The 24,410-nt window shown below is 52.5% G+C and overlaps 1 protein-coding gene across 1 annotated transcript in view; it reads right to left on the bottom strand.

Moving 5' to 3' along the window:
• The window catches only part of DSCAML1 (DS cell adhesion molecule like 1), a 341,918-nt gene that overhangs the window by 38,401 nt on the left and 279,107 nt on the right, over nt 1-24,410 (bottom strand). The window contains exons 12-16 of the mRNA XM_065881447.1: nt 10,898-11,097; nt 10,174-10,270; nt 9,456-9,584; nt 2,646-2,813; nt 1,394-1,464 (exon numbers count right to left, since the gene is read on the bottom strand). Of these exons, the coding sequence (XP_065737519.1) occupies nt 1,394-1,464; nt 2,646-2,813; nt 9,456-9,584; nt 10,174-10,270; nt 10,898-11,097 (665 nt within the window). The remainder of the gene's footprint in view (nt 1-1,393; nt 1,465-2,645; nt 2,814-9,455; nt 9,585-10,173; nt 10,271-10,897; nt 11,098-24,410) is intronic.

The raw sequence follows: 24,410 nt of genomic DNA, 5'->3' as shown, positions 1-24,410 counted from the left end.
GGTCATTTCTCTGGGGAGGGAAGGAACCAGGCTCTGCTGCCTTGTGTGTGTGTATGTGTGTGTGTTTGTGTATGTCCGTGTGTGTGTACATGCCCAGGCATGTAGTCTTTTTAGGAAAAATATTACTAGGCCCTTCTGAATCTCCTATTCTTGAGTCTACCTTTTTGAAGGGCCCAGAAGGAGGACTGAATCACCTGGACTTTTCCCACCAGGAGTTCAAGTCAGAAAATGACCTTGGACTTTGATCCCAGATGTAGATGAGGCAGCCCCCCCACCCAAGCCCCACTGTTGAGATGGGAGAGATCCAAGAAGAAGGACATGGATGGGACTCAGAAAACTCTCTGTTCCTGACCTCCATGCGCTGGGCTCTGGTGAGGAGACTGGGCAGGGGCTCCAGACTCTGTGCACTGAAGTTCTGCACCTGGCATGACTTGAATGACCATGGAAGTCACCTTGCATCTCTATACCGTGGCCTCCTCTGATGGATGGGGATAAAAATACCTCTTCTGTCCACTCCACAGGAACAGAGGGTCAGATAAATTAGTGCAAGAAAATACTCAAACACTGGAAAATGCGGTGCAACAGGAAGCCATCAAGGATGGGCAGCCCTTCTGTGTCCATGGCAGGGATGTAGCAGTGAGGCCAGAGTTACCCAGGAAAGCGTTTCTTGGTCCTGCTCAAGGTTATTCTGATCTGTTTCGCTGCCCAGCTGTGGAATTGCCTCGAAGATTTCCCCTCAGTGACAGTCTTCAGATACCCTCTAGATTTACAAGTTTCTTCCCCTTAGAAATGGCTGCAGCACCTACTGGTTTGTTTTCTCTGCAGATCCCCTTCCCCAGAGCTGGGGAGGGCAGTCATTTTTTAATCCTGATTTTATAGAGGAGGAAATCAAGACCTGAAAAGACCAAGCTCCCTGTTCAACGCTTTACCATGAGAATATAGGGGGTGGCTTCACCCTAGCTCCCAGCTCTAGTCACAGGGCCAAGATGAGGGTGAGACTCTGTCGTTTCATCTCCCATAATCCACAGGGCCCCTTTGAAATTTACACATAATCAATTCTAACTCCAGACTTATTACAACATGTGGGGTGTGTAGGACAGACCAGCATGGTGGAAGAACCATCTTCCCTCCTTGGCACTGACAAATTCTTCATCCCACCCTAGGCATGGGCGTCCATAAGAGAGTCAGGGTGGAGAAGGGAGCAGAGATTGGTGAGGGAACCAGCCCCTTTATCCTCCTCTCTTTCCACCCCTCCAACCTCATGGATTTAGCAATAAACAGGGTTGGGCACTGTAAGAGACCAGAGACTAGCTAGTCTGTTGGGGTTTCATTTGTAGATTGAGAGGGGAAGAAAGGAGGTATTTCAGAGGAAATTGCCTTTGAATTTACTTACCTTCCAGGTCACTTGGATGCTCTGTGAGGTCACTGGCTGCAAGGTTACATCCATGGGGGGCCCATCAGGAGCTGGGGGGTCATGGGGAGAAACAACATTATGAGTCAAGTCTTGGAAGAAAAGAGTCCTATGTTCTTACTCCCATGCTTGAGCTGGAGGACTGCTGGGGAGAAAGGAAAAGCTCGTCTACAGAAGCAGAGAACCTTTGTCTGAGTCCTTCTGAAATGATCATAGGGTTTAAATTTCCCCTTCATTCTCCATAACTTGCTGAAAATGTAGCAAACAATGACTATGAAATACTGCTCCACATCCAGCAGGCTGGCAAGTATTTTTTAAGTTTGATAGTACAAAGTTCAGACAAAGATATGAAGTGGCAGGAGCTCTTGTACACTGATCATGCGAGAGCAAGTTGGTACAAAACTTTGGAAAACATTTTGGCATTTTTTTGTTTAAAGGTAGAAGTTTGTCCATCTGATGACTGTAATTCTACGACTGCTTATATCCCTTGGGGGGAATGAAAATACACAAATGATACAGCTGTACTGATGACATGAAGCTCACAAAAAGAATATTGATCAAAACAAGGAAGACAGAGAGAATATATGAAGTATGATGTCATGCATATATTCTATTAGAAAACAGGCAAAACTGAACTGCATGGGTTATGTGTACATGCATTGTGGTGACAGTATAAAAAAGGAAAGAAAGGAAGTTGGGATACTGGTTAATTCAGAGGGAGAGGTTATAATTGAGAAAGGGCATATGGAGGACCTCTGGTAAGTGGTAATGAGTGTTGGTTATACTAGTTTTTCTTTATGATTATTTGTAAAACTGAACATGTATATGTACTTTTTTGTATTAATTTATATTTTTCAATGACAGGTAAGAGAAAATACAGCAAGGAAAATCTTGTTTAAACTTTCAGGAAAACTTCATGACAAAAATCACAGGAGATAATCCAGGGCACTAGCACCCCCATCCTTTGCAGATCTAGCATATCTGTCCTTTCCAGACAGGCTGCGGCCAGGTGAGTGGGGGCAGGACCATGGACAGCTCCCGAAAGCATTGCATCGAGAACCCCATCTGGAAAAGGTCAGACGGAAGAATCTCCAATGATCCAGAGGCAGACACAAACACCTCGGAATCTCCCCCTTCTCCTCTTCTAACTGCAAGCCCACTGCCAGTGGACAGGGTGGGTGTGGCCCCGGATGTCCCGAGCCCATGCGCAGGGGTGGCTCGGCAAGGTGCTCACCGGCCTCCTCAGTGCTGATGGTGAGCTCCTTGCTCGGCTCGCTGCGGCCAATCTTGTTGAAGGAATACATGCGGATGCTGTACACGGATGCCGGGTGCAAGTCCACGATGTTGGCCTGGTTGATGGTCGGGGAGATGTTGCGTGTGGACTGCTTGAAGTCCCAGGAATCTGGACAGAGGACACCCATTTCTAACCACAGCCAGGCAAACTCCAGGACCCCTCTCCAGCCTCAAGCAGCAGCACATCCCAACGTCAACTTAGATGACCAGAAGAGGTCTAGTTCACAGAGACTGAAGCAAGAGAGCCATCACAACTTCACAGAGGACCAAAGGGTTCTGTTCCATTAAGCTCAAGTGGCCAAGGGATGCCTGAGGATGGGAGCAGCAAATGCACTGCTTGGAAACTCAGGGAGCTTAACCCTTCTCTTCCCTGGGCCTCCTGGTGAACTCAAACCTCAGATGGGGGTCAGATGTCTCCTATGGTCCCTTCCAAGATCACCATTTGCTTGCTATTCCTGAGGGTCTGATTGGCCAGTGCCCTTGTTCCTGGTTTCTCAGACCACATCAGAGACCTGTTATAACTGTGAGACACCCCCTCAACCCATGATCCCAGTGCCAAGGGGGAAGCCAAGTCTTATACCCCTTTCTCCTCCTATGTGTGCTTCTGTATTGCCTTTCCCTGTGCATTTGTGTGGTGGTGGTCTTGACTGCTTCTTGGGCTGTCAGGGGGGACAAACCATGTGCTGGAGTCCCTAGGCAAACCCTACCCTTTCTCTCACCAGCAAGAGAATGGTCTCTGAGTCTTTACAGGCAGAAGCCAACAAAGGGATGAGCGCGTTCCCGATTCATCCAGGGGGACTGACAGCCCATTCCAGGGCTAATGTTTAGCAAAACTGCAGAATGTGAAAAATACCAGATAAATACCACTCAGGGATACTGTGACGTAAACACTCTGCATCTCCAGAGGAATCCAGCCATTCTTTCAACGTATTTGTGCTGTGCACCTACCAGGGGATCCCAGACAGACATGGAAGGGGTTGCAGTCACAGCAATGCCTCAGCCTAGGACCTTCCAAACGCAGAATTCATAACCAGATTACGTTATTGGCACTTTGCTTTGAAAAGAAACAAAAAGGCAAAGCACAAGGAAACTAGCTGATAGTGGGGCTTAAAAATCTTCCCAGGGTGCGTCCTGATGTGACCATTCAGTCTAATTTTCCATGTCTTTTAAATCCACAGTAGAGGATTCTGAAAATTCTCAGTAGACAAGATTAAACTGTATTCACTACAGTTTGACCCGTAAATCAGGGAGGGAGGCTAGCACATTCTAGAACAAATTTTAGGAAGACTTTTTTTAAGCTAATGCCTGGTAAATCAGGAGAATTGGTTCACTAGAAAAGACTATCCCATCCCCCCAGCTTCTGGTTAATTGAGGTCTTGACGTTTTTCAAAACACCACTTTTAGCTACACAGGCTTGGCATCTGTGAAGGGCACTGGCCCAGCTCCCCATCTGCAGTTTTGCATTTAATGCTTTGGTTTCATGAGCCAAAGTCACAAATGGCAGACAGTGGATGCTCAGAAAAACAGTATTTTCTCCTTGTCATTTAAAACACCCCAACTGCCCAAGAGTCACTATGGCTGGCAGGTTAAGCCAGAATTGCAAATATGCAGGCTCCTACTGCTGCGGGTACTGCTTTGATTTGGGAGGAAATGGGCTAGTGTGCGGAGGCAGGTGTTCACTTCTCTCTGCGGCATTCTGGGAGCTGGTGCCATCTCACACATCATATATGATTTGCCTGTGTTTATAGGAGAGGGAGAGTGATCATGAGTCAGTGCATTCATTTTTGATGAGTGCGGCAGAGGAAGGAGACCACATGATGTGTCTGAAAACAGAGGGGCTAAAGAAAAGAGGTGCTAATACTTATCAAGCACCTGTGATGTGCCAGGTGCAGTGATGGACATGATTTACTCTTCCCTCCTTCCAATGACATCAGCACCATATCTCCACTGTATAGGTGATGCTCACATCATCAAGGCCGATTTCACACTTGGCCTTTCAGGTGTGTTCAACGCTTAGCCCTCTCCCTTCCCAAAACACTTTTCTCTTGGGTTTCCTATTAAAACACTCTCTAGCTTTTCCTATTCTCTTGGGTCATCGCTTCACTTTGCAGGTGCATCTTTTTTACCTTACCATTAACGGTTCGAGTTCCTCAAGGCTCCATCCTAGGCTCTCCTCTCACTCCATACACTTTTCCCACCAGTGGCTTCTATTTCCATCTACACACAGATAAGCTCCCCGAAGGCAGGAACCAGGTCTAAAACTTGCCCATCTTGCCCACTTGGCACGCGTTGGGCACTTAAAACCCACTGTTGGTTTTAGATCAGAGCCACTTCGTTGTCCTGGACTTTGGACTTGCAGTTCCTCTGCATTTTGTAGTCACAAGAAGTACCCTTTGCCTTTCCCTCCCTTGCCTCCTTCAGCTGTCAGTCACAGGAAGGTTGGGGGGGGGTGGATGCCCCAGAGAGTGGCCTCTTTTTGTTCTGCTTTTGCCAGTCATTTCCAGGTGGATTTGCCCTTGTGTTCCCAAATCATCTTTGATGTTGCCACAAAATGGCTCTCTCCCCATAGCGCCTGCAGGCTAACGCATCAGAGTCAAATCTGGAGGTCTCTAGCTGATTTTCCATACTTGATCGCTGCCATCTCTCTGACCTGAATAGCTGAAATCAGGGGCCCTATTTTCTTCCCTTTCTTTTTCAGCTCTCAGAGTACTGAGCTGGCTTTGGTGAATATTGTCTCTTTTAATATTCCCTTTCATATAAGCCTGGCTTACCCAGATTAACATATTTCATTAAGGGCTCTCTCTCCCTTTCTTCATCAAAGGGTTTATGATGCAAAATATTCTCCTTAAAAATTAAGGAAGTGGCTGGGGAGATGTCAGTGCCTTCCACTCTGTGGGCTGCTTGCTGGGAGGGGACCCGGGGCCTTTGGTGTTTCAGGGGACACATTCACTGTAGAAGGGGGAGCAGTTTGGACGAAAGGCACGTCTGGAGCATTTAGCTGCCTGTGCTTAGGAAACAAATCCATTCTGCATCTCTGATTTCCTCCTTGCCTCACAGCTCGGAGCCTACCACGGCAATCTCCGCAGCACCGAGAAAAGGTTTCCTGGGTCACCACCACCACTCACCACATCCCGACACCAGACCCTCTCACAGCGCCACTCCAGCTCACACAGAACGCCACGCCACACCGGGCTGGCTCACCCCATGGTGGCTGACGGCGCGCACCACGAGGCTGCCTTCTGGGCTTGGAGGGCCATCCTCAAAGAACCCATCCCTGCTCCGTGCTTGGAAAACAGGGGTGAAATGTGGTGTCTGCATTTTTAAATCTGCACGGCGCCATCTGATAAATTCGTGTGGACGGTGCTATTTATCATTCAGCATTCATGTATTATTACCCTGCTGCCTGGGGCCAGGAGACGTCAGCGAGAGCGGGATGGCTTAGAAAGGGCAGACTTGGTAATTTCCCTTGGAAAATTAGCATGATGAGCAACATGGCAGAAAACCTGGCAAAGGCACAGTTGTAACACGGAAGGGGGTCGGGGCAGATGGTCCAGACCCAGGATGGGTGTGGTCTGGGGCAAGAGGAAGAGGGGAAGGGAGAGTGGGGCACAGGATGGGGACCCATGGAGGGTTATTCTGTGTCAGGCTCTGTGCTAGGCACAGGCACATAAGCCGTCACATTCACGTAATCCCTACAGCCACCTTGGATTATGTGTTATTGTCTCCACTGATAGGTAGAGATGCCCAAAGACCTTAAGTTGCTTGCTGAAGATCACACAGCCCTGACACTTGGTCAACCCAAGTCGTCTGCTTTGAGAATTGTTCTTCTTCTACTATTCCACCTGCAGGCAGAAGATCTACTCACACACACACACACACACACACACACGCCCCTCTCTCCTTTGGGTCATCCATCCGTTCCCTAGGATACCTTTTACAGTTCTCATGTAATTCAGTTTGTGGTGTATTACACGTGATTGGATAATGCTTTGTAATGGTCCTGGAAGTGCCTTCGTGTGTGTGTGTGTGTGTGTGCGAGCACGTGTACACAGTGTTTATTCTCACTCCAACTGCATTGTAAGCTCCAAGGGCAACACTCTGTCTCCTTGTTCTTTCTCTTTCCCTACCACGTGGCTGGTGCATGATTCTGCAAGATTATTATTGGCACTCAGTACATGTTGCTGACTGACAGACACATATTTCAGCCTGCAAGTCCCGCAGGACTATAAATTGCCGCATGAAGTATTTGAGTTAGAAGGAGGAGAGGAACTTACATTTTTTAAAGGTTGACTATAGCCCCATGCTAGATGCTTTCTCTTTATTCCTCGAAGCAATCCCACAAGGTAGGCATTACTGTTTCCCCCTCACAGACAAGGAAGCTGTGCTATGTTCACAGCCTCTGCCTGACTCCAATATGGTAATTCACTGCAGTTCCCACGGGATTCCTTTTCCTAAGTGCCAGGATAGATGCCCGTCTGAGTGGGGTGGCCTGGAGTAGTCCTACCTAAAGACAGGAGAAAGGACCAGCCAGCTTCTCTGCGCTTGTGATCCTGTGATTTATTTTGCTTTTTTTCTTTTCTTTACAGGTGCAAAGCCCTTGTGGATGGGAGAGTCTGAGGTTGAGTTTTCATTACCCTCCTCTCCACCTTGCCATCCATCCTGGCTCTGGGGTGGGGTATGGCCATTCCTCATCTTTCAGGAGAGCCAGAGTGGGTGGGGGGAAGATGTGGATGAGCTCTGAAAATAGCATCTTCCCTGCCCACCTCTCCTTCTGCACCGCTCTCCAGATGTGTGATGTTCTCAGCTTCGCCCTGCTGAGCAGTGCCCCAGGAAAGGTTTCCACACATTGGAGGGTGGCCAGTGGAGGGGGCCGTGTGGGCAACGGGGCAGCATGGGGGAGGAGGGCAGGGGGGCAGTCAAAAGGAGCAATAGGGGAGGGGCCCGAGTGACAGCCCAGGCATCCACTCCCCGCCCCCGACAGGCCACATCATCCAGGCAGGCTGATGCTGGCCCATCTTTCTGGCTCCTGGGGAGCTTGTGCCCAGACTCGGGAAGCCTCGAGGGGTGAGATGACCACAGTGGGCTTCCTCTCCTCCCCGTGGCCTCTGCCTCCACTGAGGCCCGGCCACCGCTCATCACCTGTCCCAGATGCAGGGCTGTGGCAGCCTGCTCACTCAGCTTCTGGACGCCTCTCCTTCCTGTTGACACCTGATGACCCTTTTCAAGGTGCCATGCCAAGTCTCTCTCTGGGACCTCAGGCATTGTCAGTAGCTCTCAGTGACCTTCCCCAAGGAAGTAAAAGCTCAGCCCAGAGCCGCCCCCGCTCCCCCAACCTGGAGCCCAGAGCACATTTTAGTCTTGTTGACCAGGAACTGGGTCTGTGAACCCTCTGCTAGCCGTGCTGCTCCCCGCAGAGCACTGCATCGCGCTGGGGCTCGGCCGTTCCCGTCTCCCTGAATCTAGGCCTGTTAGTGTTCCATCTTCTCCCAGCTCAATGGAGCGTCTACAGGGACCGGGGGCACAGTCCCTCCTCCTCTCTACGGCCCGCCTCCTGCACTGAGAGTGACCTCCCAGGGGCGCTGGCTGTGAGCTGACTTTTCTCCCCAACTGAACTGTAGGCTTCTGAGGGCAGGGTCCCTCCTTGCCGAAACCTGTATCAAGGATGACGAACCCAGTGCCCCAGACATGGTGGCTTCTCAAGAGGCGAATACAGCTCAGAGATTTGCTATGCCAGGTGCTGTCACTCTAGGGGAGTGGACAGCCAGCTGGCCGATGACCATGTGCTATGCTCAGGAAGAGAGGAAGGGTCTGGAAAGCTTCTGAGGGAACAAAACCTTGGATCTATGTTAAGACCTGGAAGATGAGTTGGAGTTGGTGGGAGAAGGGGGCTGGGGCGGCTTGAGCTTTCCAGACTCTCTTTCTGTGTCTTATTTTAAGATTATTTTGAAAAGCTTTTCTGGGCTTATGGTCTTGAATTCCGAAGGTATGAAAGAACCCAAAAGGAGGAGCCTGCTCCTCGTCCTCTCACTCCCGTGTTGGGAGTGAGGGGGCAGCCCCCTGTTGCTGTACCTTCTAGAGAGAGTCACACAGATACAAACATGATCGCTCTTTTTTGGCTTGGCCTCTTGTCCAGGCCTCTTGTCCCCTCCTTGCCATTCTTGCCACATGACTGTGGGTCCCTTGTTTCCCCAGAGACCTAGGGGTCCATTGTTCACTCTGCTCTACATGGCTTCACAGTGGCGGGCAGCCTCAGGAGCTAGCTAGGGTCCCAAGGGAGGGATCTGGGAGGGCTTCTTGGAGGAGGAAACTTAGACCTATGCTTTTCCAGGGACTCCCATCCCCCAGTGACTCATTCTTGGCAAGGACCAGCTCTCTGACTCCCAAGCATGTCCATCATCCCACACCAGGAGTGCCTAGATGACCCAGTGAAACTGTGACGTCTCTGACCCCACAGATACAGCCCATAGCCCCCTGGCTCAGGGCCTTTAAGTTGCTTTAAATCAGACCACCCTATGGACCTGCCCAGGGACAGTCCTGGGAAAAAGGGGCTGACACCCCCTCCCCATCAACTGAGGGTCCCCCTGTTTGCCCCCAGGGTTCCTAACCTGACCAATGTTCCTCCCTTTGGAAGACACAGGGGCTTGTGTGTCTGCCTTAGATGGGCAGCCCTGACACCCAGGGGCTGTCCCACAGAGGGGCACCGTCCCGGCACCCGGTGCAAGGGGTCACAGCAGGACCAGCCCTCACCCACCTGATTTGTTCTTGTATTCAATGTCAAAGCCCGTGATGATGCTGTTCCCGTCAAATCGCTGGGTCCAGCGCAGGTTCATGCTCCGGGCCTTCACCTCCCGGATCTCCAGCTCTGGGGGGTCGGGGGGTTCTGGGGGGTGGCAGGGGAAGGAGGCAGAAGTGAGGATGGCAGCAGAGAGCTTGGCCTCCTGCCGACCCCTACAGAGGACCAGGGATCTGCCCTGGGGGAGCCATGTCACCTGTGATCCACCCAAGGGCCCTGAGCCCTGGAGTTCAGGCAAGGCAGGAGGGGGTGAAGGGTGCCCAGCAGCAGGGCTCAGAGGCAGAGGGGGGCCTGCTCGGTTCCTGCTCTGCTCCCCTCTCTTCCTTAGCCCCTTTCCTACTTTCCCCCATGCAGAGCTCCCAACTTTTCCCAGCTTGACTTTCCCTTCCCATCCTTCCTGCAGGGTCTGCGCCCACAAATCCAGGCCCTCCACTTCTGGGAGCAGCAGTGTCTCCACAGGGGCCGCAGCCATTGCAAACCTTGCTGTATGCAGTGTGCCTGGAAAGACCCTATCACCCCACTCTGGGCAGGAAGGAGGGTGGATGGAGCTTTTCCTCAGAGCTGTTTCTGGCCAGCCTCCGCTAGATGTGAGCAGTGTCCCTGCTCTTGAGGGGAGTTGGCAGTGAGCGCCGGGGTCCCAGGGGAAGGGGCTGGGGGCGTGGGGCAGGTGAGGTACCTTGCACCGTGAGTTGGATCAAGCCCCGGTCCTCCCCGTACGAGTTGATGGCATGGCAGCTGAAGAACACAGAGTCCCCACGGTCAGCAGGCTTGAGCTGGGAGGCAGCCGGCAGGGGCAGAGGGCAGCGGCAGGGAGAGAGGGAGGAATGGGGAGAGTCTTTTAGAGCTGGTCTGCTGAAGGGGGCCCATCTGCCCAGGGATCAGCAAGGCCACCTTCTTCTGGGAGGGGACCCACCAGGGGTTTGTCAAGGGCTCCTCTTTCCAGAAAGTTCAAAGGATGGAAGTGTGGAAGAGTCCCTGCAGGGAGGCCAGCTCAGGAGTTCCAAAAGAGGGAGGGGCTGAGGGGGGGGACCCAGGATAGAGGGAGGGGCTGAGAGGGTCCACGAGGGAGGGAGAGGGCTGAGGGGGGGCGCCCAGGATAGAGGGAGGGGCTGAGAGGGTCCAGGAGGGAGGGAGAGGGCTGAGGGCATCCTGTGCGGAGGGAAGGCGGGGCTGGGGGTGTCCTGGGAGGGGCTGGGGATCCCACACATTTAAAGGTGAGGAGTTGTCAGAAAGGGGACAGAGTGAGGTTCTAAGGCAGAGGTTGGTGGATGAAGGAGGGAAAAGGAGAGGTAGTTTTTGGGGTGGAGGAGGGGCTCCCAGACTCCCCATTCACCTCCTTTGGATACAGATGCAATAGCTGTGGGCTCCCCACTTTCTGAGACTGGGGCGTGGGTGCTCACCTTCAGCGTGGAGACCACTTCGTCGCCGTTGTCCTTGGTGGCGATGGCATACCGCATGACGCGGTCGGGGTCGATGACCGTGTCCCCCTTCTCCCAGCGGATGATGATGGGCCGCTCTCCCCGCGCCGTGCAGTTGAGCTCCTTGGCGTGGCCCTTGATGGCGATGGTGGTGTTGGGGTGGGAGGTGATCATGGCCGGGACTGGGGAGGGGAGGAGGCCCAGGAGGTCCCAGTGAGGGCGAGGGAGGCCAGCCCCCAGCGCCGAGGCCCCGCCCCCCGCTGCCTCTCCCCACAGAGCACCTCATGCCCAGCGAGAGGGTCTAGTAACGGTTGGGGGAGGGTACAGAAAACCCCACTGCCTGTCCCTTTCTCCCCAGCCCACCCACGACTGGGGCAGCCTCTCTCTTCACCAGGGGTTCTGATATTCCATGGACCCCTTTTCAGAATCTTTTAAAACGCGTAATATACATAAAATGACAAAGGAAACCAGATATGCTGAAGTATGGTTATACCAGTACGAACATTCAAAAGCAAACATCACATATGTTCTGTATTCCTCTTTATGAAATAAGATCTAGTGCTGGATCGTATTAGAACCATTTTGGAATAGTGATGAGCACAGATGATATTTTGGGGTATCTGCCAGGGCTGTGGTATGAAAATACCTATTGGTCACAGTCACAGGTGCTGCTACTGCTGTGGCTTGTTGCTTACGTTCCAAATGGAAGAAGTACAAAATTTCAGTTAAGTTAGTGAAAAAAGAAGTTAGTGAAAAAAAATAGGCCATTTCACCCCAGCCCCAATTCACGGACCCCTTGAATTGGATCCATGCACCTTTGGCGGGGAGGTCTGTGGACCCTGGGTTACACGCCTGGTGCCTCTGCTTTGTGTCCATGGCTCGAGCTCTCTCCACAGCGGTCAGCTGGCTTACCCCCTGCTTCTAGGCAGCAGGCCCCTCCCAGACAGCTGAGAAACTCTCCTGTTCTTCCAAACAAAATGCAACAGAAAACCCTGGCTAGCAGCACCGTAGTTAAGAACCTTCAAGCCCGCTAACAGGTTCCCCCATCCCCCATCCCCCAACCAACGACCTGAGAAAATCGTCATGAAACAACCAAGGCCCTGGCTGGCCGTCAGGAGAGCCCGCCCACTGCCCTCACAAGAGGCACCTCAATCCCGACCCTCCTCCAGGCCTTAGCACCGTGGGCAGCAGCAGGAGGAGGGTGGGGTAGAGGGAAAAATGGTCTCGGGCCAGTGACATCCTGTCCCCTTTTTCTCCCATCAACTCAACAAACATGCATCCAGCACCTATGCCATTACGCGGCATGGTGCCAGGCTTGGGGGAGACGGGGTCGTTGCCTCCTGGGAGGATGGGTCAAGGCGAGGGGGAGGTAGGCACCCGTGCGAGCAACATGAAAATAAGGAAAATGGGATGAGTTTTTCAAGGAGGTAGCAGGAGAAATTAATTTTGGCGGAGGAGTGTCAGGGAAGGCGTCACCCAGCCATTCAACGAGCATTGATGGAGCACCTACTAGGTGCCAGACCTTATGCTGGGTTCTGGAACCAACAGTGCACAGGACAGACCCAATCTCAGGGAGCTTTGCTGCAGTGGTGAGAACAGACAACACAGTAGGAGTTCCAGGAAAGATTGCTAAGCACTGAGCTAGAAGTGCTCACCATCTGACGTGGCAGGATACACATGGGGAGAAAGGGTCCCCTAAGCGGTGGAAACTGCTGGAGCAAAGGCTCAGAGGCAGCGATGTGCAGGGCAGATCCCAGAGAGATAAGAGATCTGATGCAGCTGGAGGACTGTCCTTGTCCTTGCCATTTCCTCACCACTTTCCTGGGAAACCTTGCCTCTTAGAGTACAGGTCCCCAGGGCTCTCGTCTCCAGAGGAGTGCCCATGAGCCATGCTGCAGTACACACATTAGGGGGCACTGTGGCTGACTGCAAGAATCAGACAGCATTTCCCACCCCCGCATTGCGGGAAGGACCCCTGCTCACAATGAGGTCTGCAGAGTAGACAGCCACCCCCTCACTGGCCTGCTTGGGCCATGCGACAAGAGGATGCTCTGTCTTCTCTCTCTTTACACCCCCCCCCCGACCCTGGAGGCTCCCCTCTGGGGCACCGCATCCCTGCTCCACTTCTGTGGATGCCCCTTTCTTTCCCTCCTAGCATCCTCAGGATTTTTCTCCCCTCCAGTTTTGTTTTGTTTTGTTTTTGGCTGCCTGCCTGGCTTGCGGGATCTTAGTTCCCTGACCAGGGATTGAACCCGGGCCCCCTGCAGTGAGAGCTCAGAGTTCTAACCACTGGACCACCAGGGAAGTCCCTCCCCTCCAGTTTTAAACACCTACTCAGACAACATTCTTCCCAGCAAACTCTCCAGGGTCCTCTGACTTCTAAGGACAAATAAGCCTTTGGAGAAAGGAAGGAAGGCATGGAGCTGTAATAGTGTGACCTGAGACGCCAGCCAGCGGGTGAGGGGACATCTGGAACAGGTCTGGGGGATGAAGGGTGGTTTCTGGCATTCCCTGAAGTCACCATGCAGCCAGCCACCTCCTCTGCCTTCTGTCATGTGGGACTGGATCCTGAGGGCAGCTCTGGCCCCTGGCCCCTGCAGCAGCATCTCAGCACAATCCCCAGCCCCGGCTCATCATATAATGAAGCAGATACATTTTATAATGCACGGCGTCACACCAGTATACAATAAAACGTGGAACACAAATAACAAGGTGCAACTTATAATGAAGAAAAAGCCTGCAGTCAGAGACACCGAGTATGAATTATTGACTAAGGTTTTACACTCGCAAGGATGTGTGGAGGAATATTTTTCTATCAAAGATTTGCATAATTCACTCGTATGGACCTGGGTGGAATACAGAGTAAGATTTTACATCAACAAGTCGGGCCTTGCATTGCAGAAGCCTCCATTTTTCCTGGAGGATTGAAATGCCAGGATGTGGCGGGAGGGGCGCATGAGCTGTTTCTGCTCCCCGCAAAGTGAATGGTCAGAGACTGGGGCCCGGCACCCTTGCTTGGCCTGAGCCCTGAGGCCTTCCTGGGGAAGAGGAGGCCTAGCTCTCAAGAGGCTGCCGCTGAAGCCACAGACGAGACGGGGGTGTTCATGCTGAGGGGTGTGTGCGTGCGTGTGCGTGTGCGTGAGCGTGCGCGCGCGTGTGAAGGGGGATGGGGGCAGGGTCAAGCCTCAGCGTAGGTCACAGGTCCAAAGAAGGAAGGGGAAATGATGAGTCTTCATTTTGGGTAGGAGGACCTCAAGGCTCTGCACCGGAGTGAGAAACTGGCAGCTCATCCCTGTCTTGCTCTCCAGGTAGGGCTGTACCAGCCTGTCCAGGGCTTGTGTGTGAATCATAAAGGCACCCCTCTGGCTGGATGCAACATGGTGCTGGGAGCCACGGCTTGGCCAGTGGAGCAGGGACTGGGCAGACTTTACTTGCCCCTTAGGCTCTGTAACTTTGAGCAGTGCACAACCTGTGTATTCATACATGCCCCTCCCACCTCACAGGGTCTTCCCAATCAGGTTTGTTCAAAGAGACAGACACAGGGGCAACCAGAGACCACAGGGCCTCAAGAACCCACTTGGTCCTTCAGCCCTGAGTATCAAACACAGCTGGGGCCAGGGGGTGGGCTCCCTTCACCGTTGTTATGGCAGCAAACAGCATACAGCAGAACCCGATGTTCTCCTCACAGCCCCGCAGCTCAGGGCAGGTTCAGGGGAGCTCCTCTGTGCAGAAGATACTGCTTCTGTGGACCCCACCCAGCTTGAAGAGCTTGGGGGCCAGACGGACGTGTTTCTACCCAGCTATGTGGTCTTTAATACAGGCGACTTGACTTCTCCGAGCCTCAGGCTCATTATGGGTACTATTCCCACCCCAAGCGTCTCACGCTCCTCTCCTGTTCCAAGAAAAGCATCAGATAAATACACGCACACCTTAAGATGTTACTTGCCATCTATTTTACAGAATCGCAGAGTCCTAGAGCTGCAGAGCCCACATAACGTTCAGCATAGTCGCTACTAGCCACACGCGGCTATTGGCCACTAGAAACGTGGCCAGTCCAAACTGAGATGTGCTGTGACTGTAAAGTACACACTGGATTTCAAAAACACAGGAAGAAAAGGAAAGAATGTAAAATAGCTCCTTAATAATTTTACAGTGACTACATGTTAATATTTTAGATATATTGGGTTACATAAAATATACTATCACAGTGAATCTCACCTGTTTCTTTTTACTTTTTTGAACATGTGACAACTAGATTTTAAATTACATAGGCGGCTTGCATTTTGTTTCTATTGAAGGGCACAGGTATAGATCATCTACACAGACCCTTCGTTTTACAAATGAAGAAACTGAGGCCACGCAGGGAAGTGATTTGCCCCGGTCATACTAATAAAGAGCAACAGTTCTTAAAAGTGGACAGATGGGAGAGGCGATACATAACGTATGAGGCTCTAACACTAGTGGTGGAAGATGAACTGATGCCAGGAGAACTAGCGCCCAGCTCTTCAGAACATAGAATGACAAGCTCTAAATTACTCGTGAAACATCATGTCTCGTTCTGGGCTCTCTACTTGATGGAGGACATTGACAAGCTGGAGTGTGACCAGGAAGATGGACAGACTTCAAGCCATGCCATTTGAAGAGTGGCTGGAAACTGGGAGCGTGTAACTTACAGGCAGTTGGGGGGACATGGCACAACAGCTCTTCAAAAGGGGGAAGGCAGACCTCCTGTTTGGCCTAAGAAGGAATTTTCCAATAGTTTTGGCTGTTTAGGGAAAGGGCTGCCGTGGAGGCAGGGAGCTCCCCATACTAGACCACCTGGGCAGCGTGGAGAAGATTCCAGGGCAGTGCAGAGAAGATTCCATGTCTTTGGGCCCCTGCGGGTGTCAGGGTCTCAGGAGAGAGGAAAGATGGTCTGGGAATCCGGCTCATTGTTATGGGAGGATTCTGTGAGCATACTCTTCTTGCGTATAGGGGTCTTCAGCCCCTCATCCTGGGCAAGAATCAGAGGACCTGCTTCCTCTTTTCTTCCTGCCCTACGCAGTCTGCCTGTCAATGCCAGAACACGGGACTCTGTCACTGTGCCCCTCCCCCAGATCCTGTCCAGGCCTCCAAGGGCCTGGGTGCCCTCCTGAGCCCACAGACCAGGGGCCTCCGCCCTCCTGGCTGCTGTACTTAACAAGGCAGCCCCCTAATAGAGGGGAGCCCAGGGCAGCAGGTGCCCACCCTATCTGCTCTCCTTGTCCCTCCATCTCTCTCTTGCTTCTTGCTCTGGACCACAAAGTCGCTCTGCTTCACTGAATCACAGTGGTAAACATAGTTGAATCCTCACTGCACCGAGACCTGGCTGTGCTCCAGAGCACTTCCTGGGTTGAAGGCAGACCCCAGGAATTCCCTAGAGAGATGTTCGTGTGCGGTCACCCGCAGGAGCACACACACACACACACACACACACACACACACACACACACTTTTATGGTTGCCTTTTACTGGGAACTTCCCATGTACCATGTGCTGGCAGTATTCTAGTACTTTACATGAATTAAGTCATGTGGGTAGGTACTGTTATTATTCCGCAGCTCCAAAACCTGGGTCCTGATGTATTTCTTGACCAAGCACCATGGCCTTCCTGTGCCCACAATGCCCCTGATGGAGCAGGCAGTCTGCTGGATGCCTTGGCCTCTTGGTTCATTGCTTACTGGTCTTCCCCAAAAACAGCCATGAGAAGTAAGTCTTATGATAGTAAGAAGGCAGTTTTTCCCTCTTTAAGCCTGTCCTACTGTAGGGGCTGGCCACCTCTGGCTGTCTGTCTGTCTGCCATGCATGCACAAAGAATCTGGCTTTGGGAAATGGAATTTGGTTGTCAGCAAAACGCTGTGGCTTCTCTATGGTGGGCGGCCTCAGCCGGCCTCTCCTAGGGCAGGTGTCAGGGACTGCAGCTTTAGGGGAACGGGCAGGAGAGCCAGGGAGGGGGCGGGGACTGTATGCACAGGGCTGAGTTCTGCGTGACAAGTGCTAATAGCAGCCGCAAAGGCAGCACAGTGCTCCAGTAGGACACAGGAGGCTTTAATGAGATACAACTTCTCTGCTTTCCTGCAGTGTAATTCAATTAACAGCCAGGGAAACCTAATTTCTTTTTACAAAGAGGGGTGCAGTAAGAGATTCTCTGGGGACTTGGGAGCAGGGAGGGGCTGGGCTTAAGGGCATCGAGGAGACCCAAGTGGGTGAGCTGCCCCTTAATACATAGCTCCTTCCAACACAGCTCCTTTAGGTGGGGAGGGTGGGCTCTTCCCTGGGATCCTGTGGAAGGTCCTGGGGTGAGCTGGGGTAAATTCTGGTCGAACCCAAAGGGGCTTCCTGATGACTCCCAGGGCCCTTCCCTGACACCCCATGTCACTGCAGATACCCCTCCTCTGGGCATTGAGTGTCCCTGGCATGGCACATGTCATACTGCAGTGTCCTTGGCTCTGACTGTGAGACTCCAGGGTAGGAGCAACCCTGTTCAGGACTTAGCATGTTTTTGTGGAAAGAAGGCAGGCTCCCCCAGTGCCCTGGGGCAGCCTGCCCTGGTCCACAGACTCACTCCAGGGCAGGGAGGAGCCTCTCTGGGCCTCTGGCTTGCAGACCACGGCCTTATAGCCCTCCAGAACTCCCAGATTTCCTCCTCCTGGATCCAATGGGGCTTTACTGGCTGAAGCCACAGAGGGGAGAAAGGCACCAGCCTCCACAGTGGACTCACCCCCTCCTCTCGCTCCAGGGCCCTCCTGGGGCAGCAAGCCGAGGGGAGAGGAAATCAATTTCAGAAACAAGACAGTTGTCAGAATCCGATGTAACCGGTTTCTGTCTGTGAAATTACTCACAGGCCGGCTCCTGTCACCCCCAGGTCCTGCCTGGACCAGCTGCTATTTACATTTTAATTTGATAAAATGTAAATTTTGAGAGGCTGATAGATTTTTAAAACACCACAAGACAGCTCTGCTTCCTCACTCCCCCCCACCCCTTCCCCGAGCATCCACAGACTTTCTGACCAACCCTCAGGATTGGGGATGGAGTTCTAAGGCCCCTAGACCCTGCCATGGGGATTATAAACTCTGCACCTGCTCGGCCCCTCCTTTACCGCTCCAGCTTCCCTCTTCTCTGGGATCCCACCCATAAGCTGGAGTGGGCCGATCTTTGCAGTTTACAGAACACCAGAACATCTTTTATCAGGAGCTTCATTCCTGTTAAGGAGGTAGCCTGGGGGCTTTTAGCCCCTAGAGTATCAGAGAGGAAATGGAGGCTCAGAGAGGCTAAGTGTTTTGTCTAAAGTCACACAGCTGGTGAGCGGCAAGAAGCACCAGCCCCAAGTCCCCTGACAATTCACCGGCGCCCTTTCCTCTGCTTCTATCCAGCCTTCTCCTTCTGCCTGGTGGACTATTCTCCCACCTTGGGCTTTGTCCCAGAAGTAGGAAGCTGGGTGGGAATGACACGATGTGGAGGAATCCTGGGGGCAGTGCAGGAGGCTGAGAACTGGAGGGCTGGGCCCGTGGGGCAGGAGGTCAGTCCAGGGCCAGCTGGGGCTGGGGGCAGGAGTTAGGGGGGCGGCGATTCGGGCCTTCTCTGTCTCTGTCACCCTCCCTCTCTTCCGCCTGATGATAGGAGCTCAGCTGGTGTTTCTGACAGTCCCCGAGTCACCAGGGAGGGAAGATTCAGTTACGAATACCCAAAGGCGGAGAGCAGTGTGTGCAGGAAGGAGGACGTGGAAGAAGAAGGACATGAATGCCACCAGCTGCTGGGAGAGGCCTGATAAAATGGGAAACAGGTGTGGAATGTTGCATTCCAAAAGGAAGCCTGGGGTACTTATTAACCCCATTCGTGGGCACCAGTGTACGATAATCCTAGAAGTTCACATTATTGCAGGCTTACTATTTGTAGGCACTATTCTGTATTCCTTTACAGGCGGTAACTCATTTAATCCTCAGAACAACCCTGTTTTTATTCCCACTTTACAGATGGGGAAACTGAGGCTTAGAGAAGTAAGTTGCCCAAGGCCACACAGCTAGTAGGCAGCAGAGCCAGGATTCAGGGCATCTGTGGTTTTAGCCATGATGCGCCACTGGTCAGAGAAGGGCAGGAGGCAGGGGGGCAGGATGGGAGTGCAAAGAGTCCAGTTTCTCTGAAGAGAAATGCAGCCAAACTGGGGGCGAAGCAGATTGGTCTGGGAACCCGGACACCAAGGTGTTAGGCTGTTCTGCTCTTCTAGGTGGGTGGCCTGGGGGAGGGGGTTGAGGAGCTTTTCACAGGGTCTGAGGGGAGAACCCTAGTGCTGGATGACCCTCCTCTTCCATCCCCATTCAAGTGGACATCCCTCTGGTCCTTCCACCGCCTCAGGCAGGACAACCTCAAGGCCGATAAGGTTGGAAGAAGGGCAGCAAAGTCAGGGTATTCTTCACCAACCTTAAGGACGGGACTTGACTGTCTCAGGAAGTCCTTCTGAGAGTCTAATCGAAATCTCTCCAAGAGTCTCGTAGAGTTTTTTGCTAAAAAGGATGCTTTCTCTGGCACGCTAAAATGCTTTACTGGATGTCCTCCTCCTTGCCTTTGGGAGAGGCTTTTCCAGGGGACAGCGTGTGCCCTGAAGGCTCTAGAGACCTCTGCACACCACCCTGCCATGGGAGAAGGGAACATCCCAGCTCAGAGGCTCTCATCTCCTTTTGTTTCCAAAAGGATTACAAGCACCCATCTGAGGGGAGTGGGCCCCTCCTTCCCCCCAGCTCAGCCCACTCCCCCGCCTCCCTCCCTCCAAAGGCTTGTGTCTCTGCTCCTTGTTAACAAGATCCTGACAAGAAACGCAGCCCTGTTTGGCAGTGTGAGATAAGCTGCCACAAAGGGGCATTGTTGGCATCTGGGGTGGTTGCCTGGGGAGGGGCGGGGTGGGTGGGAGAAGCTCTTTGCGCTCAGCCCTGGCAGCCGCTCCAGGCTTCCCCTGGGGAAGGGCTGGTGCTGGGGGAGCCTTCTGGTGCCTGCCTTGTTTTTCCCTTCTTAAAGAGCCAGGGCCTAGCGTTGTTAATTTGATTGCACCCACTTTGGCTTCTTGTCTCCCCTGATTAGCCAAGCTCCACCTGAAGCATGAGATTAATTTAAATTGCATGGAAGCAATCAACCTTGGCTCTGAGAGCTGGTGGGGAGGTGCCAGGGGACCCTAGCTGTCCACTGCCTGTGTACGTGGGGAGCAGAACCGACAAACAGTGTATGTGTGAAGGGGGTGGGATGCGGGTCAGGGACAACTGCGGGGCCTTTGAGACCTGGACTGCAGCCCTGTTTCTGCTGCATGGTGGGCCCAGCTGAGACCCTCAAACTCACCAGGTCTTGCTTTCTCCGGCCATAAAATGGATCAGTCAGTCCCTCTCTTGACTGCTTGCCAAGGAGCATAAGCACAGGGTCGGGGCCCGGGAGGTGGGGGTATTATTCTCACATGAGGGTAGGACTCGGTCCTCTACTGCCTCTGGTCTTCTACTCTGCCCAGGATCTCAGAAAAGTGATAGTAATAATGAAAACAGCTAATGTCTACTGAATGCTTATTATGTGCCATGCACCCTGGTTAATGCTTTACATGAATTATTTCATTAAATCCACCCCCCAACCCTAGGAGGTGGGTCGTGTTTTTATTCCCATCTTAGAGATGAGAAAACACTCAACTCTGAAATGACCCCGAATATCCGAATCCTTTCAGAGACAAAAGGAGACACCACCATTTCTTTAATTACTTGGAAGGTAGTATTTAGGGGTCATTGTTGTGAATACCCTAGAGCTGGGGTCACCAAACTTTTTCTGCAAAGGACCCACAGTACGTGTCTTAAGCTTCGCAGGCCATAGGTCTCTGTTTCAACGACTCAACTCAGTTGCTGTAGCTCGAAATCAGCCATGGACAATAGGATACGAAGAATGGATGTGGCTGGGCTCCAGCAAAGCAGGTGGCGGGCTGGATATGGCCCTTGGTCAGTTTGCTGACCACTGCTCCAGGGTTAGTGCACAGGAGAAGCTTGGCTTGTCGACTCTCAACAAAGAAGGAGGTTCTGTTAGGAGGCTGGTTGCATTCAGACAAGAGCAGTTGTAGGATATTGGAAAGGAGAGCACTTCAGCTTCCAGAGTTCTGGAAAGCATGCAGTTATGGATAATAAATCACTGGGCTTGGGGATTGTTGTGGTTTGAACTGTGTCCCCCAAAAAGATATGTCCAGTCCTAGATCCTGGTACTAAGGCAGGAGATAGATGGGCCCCAGGCTGAACAGTTTCTCCCCTGTGGACAGAAACTCCATAATAGCAGAAACTCCATAAAAGCAGGATGATGGAGGAGGCTGGGCCCTGCCCAGATGGAAGATAAGAGACCACATATTCCTCATTCTTGAAATCAAGGGGACCTCCCCAGCTACACATGCGCAGAAAGGCTCCGTGGAGGTCAAAGAGGGAGGGGGTGCCACCTCATAGTACATGATGCCAACTACCCATAGGCCTCTTCACTAGAATCCATCTTGGCTAAGAGATGCGCAGGCACACAGGGGAGGACCCTGAGATAAACCAAATACGGACTCAGAACCAGGCAAAGCAAGATGACTGGCCAAAGGAAACCCAGAAGAAATGCCACATAAAAGTGATTTAAACTGCCACGAGTGAGCGACTCTCTCTCTCTAGGCCCGCCCATGTGTCTATCCAAATGTACTGTACTCTTTTTCCTCCTCATAAACACTTTACTTGCTTCACTACTTTCCGTCTCTGTGTGGAAATTCATTTCTTCATAGCTGACGGGCCAGGGCCTTGTCGCTGGCCACTGGTCCCTGGTAGTCTGGTGGCTAGGATTCAGCACGCTCACTGCCGCTGCCTGACCTCAATCTCTGGCTGGGAATCGAAATCCTGCTTCAAGTTGTTGCAGGCCGAGGCCACATGAGATCAGGACCTGTGAATGTGACCTTATTTGGAAATAGGATCTTTGCAGATATAATTAAGATGTCTTACTGGAGTAGGATGGGCCCTTAGTCCAATATGACTGATGTCCTTATAAGAAGGGTAAGGGAGACACACACAGAGGGAAGATGGTTTGAAGACACCAGGGGAGACAGAGGCAGAGACTGGAGGGATGCATCTATAATCCAAGGGATGCCAAGGATCGCTGGCAGTCCCCAGAAGAGGCAAGAAAACATGTTCCCTAAGAGCCTGCGGAGAGAGCACAGCCCTGCTGACACCTTGATTTGGGATTTCTAGCCTCCCAGAACTGTGAGAGAATACAGTTCTGTTCTTTAAGCCATCCAGTGTGTGGTACTTTGTTACAGGGGCCCTAGGGAACGAATACAAGGTTCCAGTGTGTGACAGACATTCCCTGTGCAGCGTTTCCAGGAGGACAGCCACAGCCTGTCCCCATGGAGCTGGAGGGGGCTTCCTGAGGTGGGAGGTTGTGGGCTTTATCCTCTCTGCTCCGTGGGGAGCCCACCCCCGTTACACCCCCAGCGCCACGGACAGGCTGGCAGCAGGCGAGCAGTGGCAGGAGTGTGCCCGGGCCACAGTGCCCTTCCCCGCAACTTCCACCCCAGCACCTGGCCCTGGGATGCACACCCGCTGCCCATGAGCAGTGCAAGGAGGAAGTTTTCTCCAAATCTCGACTTTGCCAGGTCTCAAGTCTCCGTAGACCTGAGAGGCCCACGTGGGAGCCTGACGGTGTCCTGAGGACTGGGTGGGGCTGGGGTCAGGGCTTGGGTTGCCGGGGAAAGCCCACCCGTGTCATCCTTCCCGGCCCAGGATAGGACAGCCGTTAGTCACACAATGACTCCTGAGTCACCTGGCGAGGTGGGAGCTGTAGGGGTCACTGGGTCCAGCACACTGCTCTGAGTAGAAATCCTGGCAGAAAGGCAGCCAGGGTTCGGCTGCGCCAGGGCACCCCCAGCACGAAGCAAACACGTCATCTCTCCACTCCCATTTTTTAAAAAAAAATTTGGTTGCCCTGGGTCTTAGTTGCAGCTCGCCAGCTCCTTAGTTGTGGCGTGTGAGCTCTTAGTTGTGGCACGCGTGCGGGATCTAGTTCCTGGACGAGGGATCAAACCCGGGCCCCCTGTATTGGGAGCGCAGAGTCTTAACACCTGCGCCACCAGGGAAGTCCCGCCACCTCCTTCATTTGTACTGGTGGCACCGTCATACTTATCCCGTAGCCTGGAGCCCTTGACTCTCCCCCATCCTTTTCCCAGTCCATCATCCGGGCTGGCACCTGTTCCTTCTCAGCGACTCTTAGGCTCCCCCTTTCTCTCCATTCCCTGCTCAAGACCCGAGGAGCATATCCAGACTTCGGTGCCACTATCCATCCCCTCATCCCCAGCCCTCCTATCAGACGTCCTCCCCACCGCCTCCCACGCCTTCCACCTGCCCGTTCTCCTTTCTTCCCTTTGTTGATCCAAACCCTACCTATTCCTAAGGTTCCACCGGAGTCCTGCTCCCCTAGAAAGCTCTGTCTGACCATGTCTGTCCACACTGGGTTTTTCCTTCTCAAACCCAGCACTGCACGTGTAACCCCAGACCTTTCTATTTTTTTTAAAAAAAATTTCCCAGTCTGGATGATTTGTATTTATTAAAGTGAATTTAGCAAGATTTAAGTGTACAAAATCAATGCACACAAAAAAATGTGTTTTTTTTCCTCTTAGTATAAACAATCAGAAAATGAAGCGGACCTTTTAGCACGCTATCTTGCCTCGCTTCCTGAAGGTTAGTGCCAGCTTCCTAACTAGTTTCTGAGCACCCTGAGGGCAGGGGTGGTGACTTACTCTTGCTGTTTTCTCTTTCTCAGACCTTGAGGCCACGTTGGACACATAGGGGCTTCTCAGGAAGTACATGTGTATGGCTTGACCGATCCAATAATTTATTCCGCCCCTGTCATTCAGAGGGGCTTTGATCACAACCGGGGCGGGGGGGAGCAGTTCTGGGCTCCCCACTTACGGCAGGGTCTGGAGGCACTAATGTAGCTCTTGGCCTGTCTGCATTTTCTTATCTAGGAAACTGAGGCACCCAGTGATAGCCCTGACTCCCTTGTGCCTAGAAATTACTGGCACGTTTTCCTTGGCTGGCAAGTACAATGAGTGTAATTTTGTTATTACAAATTTTGTTATTAACATCCAGACCTGCTGGAGCTGAATGTAGGGAAAGCCTCAGATGACCCCTTAGAGCCCAGATCCATCTGGAAGGTCTGCCATGCTCACGGTCATGGGGACTGACTGCAGGGGTGACGGTGGAGTGGTGGTGATGTGCTTTGTGCCACCACTGCCCAAAGCCTCCAAGAAGGACATAAGGGCCCAGATGAGGGCGTGGGACAGGAGTTTTCCAACTGGGAATGGAGGCTGCACAGGCAGGTTCATTCCTGTCCCTTCACTAAAATCTCTCCTGCTGTCAGGGGACCTGGCTTGCTGTGATGATGAGATGGGGTGGGACTGGGTTGGGGGGTTGTTTCCCATGGAGACCTTTCTTCCTATCTTAAAACCTTT

The sequence above is a fragment of the Phocoena phocoena genome, chromosome 8 (genome assembly GCF_963924675.1).
Source record: "Phocoena phocoena chromosome 8, mPhoPho1.1, whole genome shotgun sequence".
NCBI lineage: Eukaryota > Metazoa > Chordata > Mammalia > Artiodactyla > Phocoenidae > Phocoena > Phocoena phocoena.
This window is presented reverse-complemented; position numbering and strand designations above follow the sequence as displayed.